This window comes from Urocitellus parryii, chromosome 6 (genome assembly GCF_045843805.1).
Source record: "Urocitellus parryii isolate mUroPar1 chromosome 6, mUroPar1.hap1, whole genome shotgun sequence".
Classification (NCBI taxonomy): domain Eukaryota; kingdom Metazoa; phylum Chordata; class Mammalia; order Rodentia; family Sciuridae; genus Urocitellus; species Urocitellus parryii.
The window spans coordinates 49,365,784-49,373,104 of record NC_135536.1 but is presented as its reverse complement, the minus strand read 5'-3'; the positions used below and the strand labels follow the sequence as shown (position 1 = coordinate 49,373,104).

The 7,321-nt window shown below is 50.4% G+C and overlaps 1 protein-coding gene across 1 annotated transcript; it reads left to right on the top strand.

The window, feature by feature from the left end:
• The first annotated feature begins 2,751 nt into the window (after positions 1 to 2,751).
• On the top strand, positions 2,752 to 6,552 carry Foxa1 (forkhead box A1). The gene is made up of 2 exons (XM_026408985.2): positions 2,752 to 2,823; positions 5,218 to 6,552. The coding sequence occupies exons 1-2, from the start codon at positions 2,752 to 2,754 to the stop codon at positions 6,550 to 6,552; spliced, it is 1,407 nt and encodes a 468-aa protein (XP_026264770.2).
• The last annotated feature ends 769 nt before the right edge of the window (positions 6,553 to 7,321 follow it).

Below are 7,321 nucleotides of genomic sequence, written 5' to 3'. Positions count from 1 at the left end.
GAAAATCTAGCACTCGGTCTGTAAGACAGGAGGCGCTGTGTTCCGGGGAATCCCTTGGTCTGCGGACCTGGGAACCTCGGAGCTGGATCAAGGCTCTAAAGCTGACAGAGTCCATTCTGCACCATCAGTCTTAGGCTTTGAAGAAGCTTGGGAGAAACTTTACTTTGGCCATAACATTATGAACAGAAGATATTATTATTATACATTGATGAAAAAAACTATAGTTTAGGAAAATAAGCCAAATAAACATTTGACATTTTAAAATTAATTCCCGTTACAGTGACTACGTTTTTTTCTCTTAAAGTGAAGTGTTTTTGTGCACTGTAAAAGCTATCACTAAGCTATTACTAAGTTGTAACCACCCATAAAGAAAATACTGTAGTCAAGCTTGATGTTGTAGAAGAGCCAAGAGGGCGTTGAGAGTCACACGCTGGAAGGAACAAGGAAGCTCATTAACACTGAAAGTCTCCATCAGACTGAGGGAGCTAAGCATCAGTGTACTTTACAATTGGAACTGAGGTCCTGCTGCTGATGGGAACTTTGCACCAAAGAATTAGCTTCAGACACACACTTGCAGATACATTTACATAAACTCAAGGGTCCACCTCCATAGACTGCATTGGGGTGGGTTCTTGGTCTGCTGAGTTCCAGGTGGATTTAATTTCATTCTCATTCCTTCCCTCACAAATGATGCCCCCCTTCTGTTCAAAAAGGAATTGTAATCCAATGCTTTTATCTTTTTTATTTCCTTAACTGTACATCTTCACCCTCTCTGCTCCCCTGCTGATTTAAGAGATTTGTTTGGTTCAAGGACTTAACGTGATTCTCTTGCCAGATTTCAAGGAAGAAAGATTTAAGAGAACAAAGAACGGGGTGGGGGGTGTGATAAGATATCTATTTGAAAGGCAAGTTAAAACACATTTCTTAAAATGAGATTAATTACATTTTTTAACTTTGCAAAACAAGAATTTTGCAGTCTTAGTTAAGATTTTATTTTATTGCTACTTAAGGAAACCTGGTGGTTCTGCAGGCAGGTACAACATATACATGGTCACTCACACACTCCATCACTCATACTCAGAACACATATACACCCTACTCAGAAACACCCGTGCACCATCTCCCAACCTATCACCAATTTAGTGCCTATCATCCAGTCTCTTTGGTTGGTCTTTCTCCAGGACTTGTGAGCAATCCACTACAAAGAGCTTCGAGAGAGTCAAAAGGCTTTCCGTGGGGGAGAATTTCCCATAGAAGCCCAGGACCCATTAGGAACCAAGCGAGAGCTTGAAATGCTAGTCCCACACCTCCAGGTCAGAGACACAGTCTTTATGGGCTGCCTCTGGCTTTGGCCTGGCACCTCTTCAGCAGCGCAGATGTGTCCCCAAGTAGGAGTCCTAGCTTTCCCAGCTAACGCCCGTGTTTAGGGAGATGTCCCCTCCCCTTGACCTTTCCCTATCAGAAACCAGACGGTACCTTCCAGCTCAGTCCCCTAGGCTGCCGAAGGGGGGTGGGAGGAGGAGCTCGATTGAGGGAGGACGGCCAACTTGGATCCGCCTGCTCTACCACACAGACATCTGCTCTCAGTTTCTTCCTCTTTATGTTCACTACAGATGACAAGGGGAGTGGAGAGGACTGAGGCGGAAAAAAAAAAAGTTATGTCATAAAGATATAAAACGGTGCTGTGACTCACCTGCTCTTAGCCGCAGGTACGAGTTTCGTGGCTGCGCCTCCGCTCTGCTAGCCAGGAGCCCGGGTCAACCTAACGTCACTTGGCTCGGCTGACTCAGATGGCTGGGTTTCTAGTGACGAGGCTTTTTCCCTTTTCTAGTCTGAAGCCCAGGTGAGGGGAAAAATAAAATAAAATAAAGTCTGTATTCACCAGTCTCGCGGGGTTGAACTTTGGGTCTGGAATCATGAGGGTAGAGGCAAGGAACAGGTAAAAGGGCATGAGGAGCTCCGGACGCAGTCGCAGTTCAGGTACAGAGGGTGGTGAGTGCCTCTAGGGAGGAACCCCTTGGTCATCTCGCGCACAAGGTCCCAGAGCCTGGGCTCCGACGCCACCGCCCCAGCCCTTCTCCAGCTACCGGGTTCCCATCTAGAATCTTGGCCTGCCCTTCATGGTCCCGCCTATTTTTCTTTTTCCCTTTTCCAAAGGGGGTTACATACACTCCCCCGCCCCATTTCACTCTTTCCCTAGCCTCGGGGCTTAAACCAATTACACTGCTTTGCAAACAAAGTGAGGGCCAGGTTTGGGGGGGGAGGGGACTCAATGGGAGGGGGCGCGGGGGGCGCGCGCGGCGGTGGCGCGGCAGGGCGGGAGGAGCGGCGGCTGGACTGGCGGGCGGCCGCCTCGCAGGTGCACCTCGGGCTTTGTAGGTGCGAGCGTCTTTGTGCCGCGGACAAATGGGGAGAGGACGAGGAGGTGGGCACTCGAGCGACGTAAGATCCACATCAGCTCAACTGCACTCGCCTCACAGAGGCCGCCCGCTCACTTTCCGCGGAGGCGCTCCCCGGCGCCGCGCTCCGCGGCAGCCGCCTGCCCCCGGCGCTGCCCCCGCCCGCCGTGCCGCCGCCACGCACGCCGCGCCCCGCAGCGCCAAGCTTCCTCCTCTCCGGGGTGGCTTTGGGCCCGCGCGGGCGCTCCGGTGACTGCAGCTGCTTCGGCTCCCCTCCCCCCGCCCCGCGCCGCGCGGTTGCCCGTCGCTTCGCACTGGGCTGGATGGTTGCATCGGGCAGGGTTGCTCCAGGATGTTAGGGACTGTGAAGATGGAAGGGCATGAGAGCAGCGACTGGAACAGCTATTACGCGGACACACAGGAGGTGAGAGACTGGTGGCCGGCAGGGCGTCTCCGGAGCCCAGAGGCCGGGGCGAGGTGGGCGCGGGACGGGCAGTGTGGCTGGCGGGCTGGTGGCGCCTAATCGGTGCCACGGCTGCCCGTCTGCTTGGTGTGGTCCGGGCCCAGCTTTGGACGGGCCTCAGAGTCGGTCCAGTTGCCCTGTTGGGTCCTTGCTCTCGCAGCGGGCAAAAGAGTTTTAGGAAAGTCCGGGCTTTGAAAACATCCGCTCTGGGAAGCGCTTGCCTCTGCCCTGTAGAGAGCGGGAGCTGGAGCCCGGCCCTGGGCGCCTCGGGTGCCGCCGGCACTAGTTGGAAGTAACTCTGAGAAATCCAGAGCTTGCCTTCAGGGCAGTCTCTGCGTCCCACCGTTTGATTTGCGGACATATTCTGATAAAGGCGCTGTGCAGCAAAGTTGGGCGTCTTAATAATGAAACGATTCCTACATTTTGTAAAACTTCTTCAAAAGCCCTGTTTGGGGGAGAAGTGAGCTCATTCTACTCTAGAACCGCTGGGTGGCGCTAGTGCGAGCCAAATCCTTTTCCAGAACTCGGGGCCAAGAACCTGTTTCTCTTCATTGTCCCCTTGGTGGCCCGTTCATGGGCTTTATTTTACAATGTGCACAAAAGGATTGAGAGGAAAACCAGGTACAGGCAGGATCACCTCCTATTAAAAGTATTTTTCGGAAAACAGTTTGCAGTTGCCCCCCAAAAGTTTATTTACCATTCTTAAAAACGCTTACTGGATTGGGCCTTGGATTATCTTGGGAAAAGGAAAAGAAAATAAACTCCCAAGTAAATAAACCCCACCACATGACGGCGGTGGACAAAATATATATTTATGTGTGTGTATATGTATATATACATATATATAATCAGAAAACATTTTCATAGCAATTAGTTTCTATATATATAGATATATTTTCACATTCATTCAAGTTTATTTGAATACCATAGTTTACAGGGTATTCCTATTTAAATCTATTTATTCATCTCTTACGTTTTCAAATGGAGTTATATTTGCAGATGAACATAAATTTGAGGAATTTATTGTTCTTTATTAAATTATCAGATAAGTGGTTTTAGTATTTCTGGGTTATGTATTTTAAAATACCCACTTCATTCCCAAATTACTATTGATAAAGAGTTTTTAAAAGGAGCTCAGAACTCTTCCAGAGGTTTAATTCTGATGCAGTCATCTCAATCCACCAGTTAAGCCCTCTAGTAAAAGAGCTTTCCTACATGTTGAAACTGAGAATTAGGAAGTAGAAGAGCATTAAGAGAAAGTAGGTAGAGTTTAATTTTGGAAAATTTTCAAAACTACTCATGAAGTTTCAAAGGCAAGGCTTTTGAAATGGTCATCAGCAGCATATTGGTTTGTGAAAAAAACCTAGATGATTATTACAACAAATTGTCACCAACATTTTCACACTTTAAAGGGCTAGAAATAGGTAACAATGTAAGTTTTTAAATGGTTTGCAGAGGTATACACGTAAACTCATGTCAAACGTATGTAGAAGGTTGATACTATGATGCACCCCTGCAATACCCTCCTGTTAATCTGATTTCACTTTTATTTGCCAAAGCCTATATAATTTCTGAGTATGCTTCCTTTTTTAAATATTAGAGTTGCTACAAGTAGATGGTAAACACTGCTTCTAGATATAATTTTTTTTAAAAAAGGAATGCATCATTTTGGCAAAAACTCCTAAAACAATAAAGCCATTTCTTTTAGGGAAATGAATGATGGTAGGGGTATATGGCCCTGGATGATTTGCTGTATTTTAAGAAGAGTTTCATTAACAGCCATCTAGCACAATCAAGACTGCTATGTAGTCAAGCGGAGCCTGCTAGCCTTGGGTGAGGTGGGCACAGAGTTGGCGCCCTGTTGCTCGCCCAGCGGGGGCTGGGCCGGGAACCCACTGGATCCTTGGGATGACGTGAAGAAGCGGAGGGTCAGAGATTAATTCTATTTTCGGAGTTTTTAAAGACCATTTGCCTCAAAGGCCAGAGGCTGGTGTGGGGTGGAGACTTGGTATACTGCCTGGTGTGGATAGAGGCGGCAGTGAAGCAGCCCTGGAAGCCAACCCCTGAGTCTGGTGTGTAAGGCGATTACACATCTTCCCGGGGACATATTTTCTGTGAGCGCTGGTCTTTCATGCCTGCTGCGTTAGGATTTTCCTCCTGCCGCGCAAGACATCTTTGCTCAGTCTGGGAAGGGCGCCTAACAGTTTGCCCAGGGTGGGGGGCTCCCATACTTTTTAGAAATGCTCTCCACCCCCGCCACCAGGAGTTTGCCCCTGGCCTGCTGCCCCCCCTCTGCCCCCAGCCTATCACTAACCCCGCCCTTCGGGGCCTCTTCACTCGCTGTCTCTGCTCCAGGCCTACTCCTCCGTCCCAGTCAGCAACATGAACTCAGGCCTAGGTTCCATGAACTCCATGAACACCTACATGACCATGAACACCATGACCACGAGCGGCAACATGACCCCGGCTTCCTTCAATATGTCCTACGCTAACCCGGGCCTGGGAGCCGGTCTGAGTCCCGGCGCTGTGACCGGCATGCCAGGGGGCTCAGCGGGCGCCATGAACAGCATGACGGCAGCAGGAGTGACTGCCATGGGGACGGCGCTGAGTCCAGGTGGCATGAGCGCCATGGGCGCGCAGCCGGCGGCCTCCATGAATGGCCTGGGCCCCTATTCGGCCGCCATGAACCCGTGCATGAGCCCGATGGCGTACGCTCCGTCCAACCTGGGCCGCAGCCGCGCGGGCGGAGGCGGCGACGCCAAGACGTTCAAGCGCAGCTACCCACACGCCAAGCCGCCCTACTCCTACATCTCGCTCATCACGATGGCCATCCAGCAGGCGCCCAGCAAGATGCTCACGCTGAGCGAGATCTACCAGTGGATCATGGACCTCTTCCCCTATTACCGGCAGAACCAGCAGCGCTGGCAGAACTCCATCCGCCACTCTCTCTCTTTCAACGACTGCTTCGTCAAAGTGGCTCGATCCCCGGACAAGCCAGGCAAGGGCTCTTACTGGACGCTGCATCCGGACTCCGGCAACATGTTCGAGAACGGCTGCTACCTGCGCCGTCAGAAGCGCTTCAAGTGCGAGAAGCAGCCAGGCGCCGGTGGAGGGAGTGGGGCCAGCGGCTCCAAGAGCGGCCCTGAAAGCCGCAAGGACCCCTCTGGCGCAGGTAACCCCAGCGCCGACTCCCCTCTTCATCGGGGTGTGCACGGGAAGGCCGGCCAGCTAGAGGGCGCGCCGGCCCCTGGGCCCGCCGCCAGCCCCCAGACTCTGGACCACAGCGGGGCGACGGCGACAGGGGGCGCCTCGGAGTTGAAGACTCCAGCCTCCTCGTCGGCTCCCCCCATAAGCTCCGGGCCTGGGGCCCTGGCATCTGTGCCCCCCTCTCATCCAGCGCATGGCCTGGCACCCCACGAGTCTCAGATGCACCTGAAAGGGGATCCCCACTACTCCTTCAACCACCCCTTCTCCATCAACAACCTCATGTCCTCCTCGGAGCAGCAGCACAAGCTGGACTTCAAGGCATATGAGCAGGCACTGCAATACTCACCCTACGGCGCCACCTTGCCCGCCAGCCTGCCCCTTGGCAGCGCCTCTGTGGCCACGAGGAGCCCCATCGAGCCCTCAGCCCTGGAGCCGGCCTACTACCAAGGTGTGTATTCCAGACCCGTCCTAAACACTTCCTAGCTTCCGGGACTGGGGGTTTGTCTGCATGGCCATGCTGGTAGCAGTGAGAGAAAACAAAAACAAAAAACAACAGCAAACAAAACCACACACACCAACAACAGCATAATAAAATCCCAACTATTTTAATTTTTCGTGCACAATTTTCCCCCAGTGGAAAGGACTGTTACTTTATTATTGTATTCAAAACTCGTTGTGTATATTATTACCAACCCCGAACCAACAAAAATTTTTCCTTCGAAGTTTAATGATCCACAAGTGTATATATAAAATTTTCCTTCTTCCTTGCCCTCTTCCCTTTCTTCCCTCTTTCCCTTCCAGACACATTCTAGTCTGTGCAGGGTATATTTAAACAAAAACAAAGAAAGATGGTCAAGTTTGTAAAATATTTGTTTGTGCTTTTTCTCCCCTCCTTATCTGACCCCAGCGCACGAGTTTACAGGTCCGTGGCAATACTCTTAACCATAAGAATTGAAATGGTGAAGAAACAAGTAGACACCAGGGGCTCTAGAAAGTATTGAAAGACTACAGCAGTTATGCAACAAAACATAAACAGAATATAAACATCAGAGCCATTTGTTTTTCAGCTTACATTTCTGATCCAGAAAGCAGTTGACTTTAAATGAAATACATATATACTGTCTATGGACTTAATTATGCTCAGATATGTAGACATTCTCCATATATTTACATAACATATAGAAGTTAATAGGTAGGTAATATACATTCTACATTGTTAAGAGTTGCCTGACCAAGAAGTTATAAGGACCCT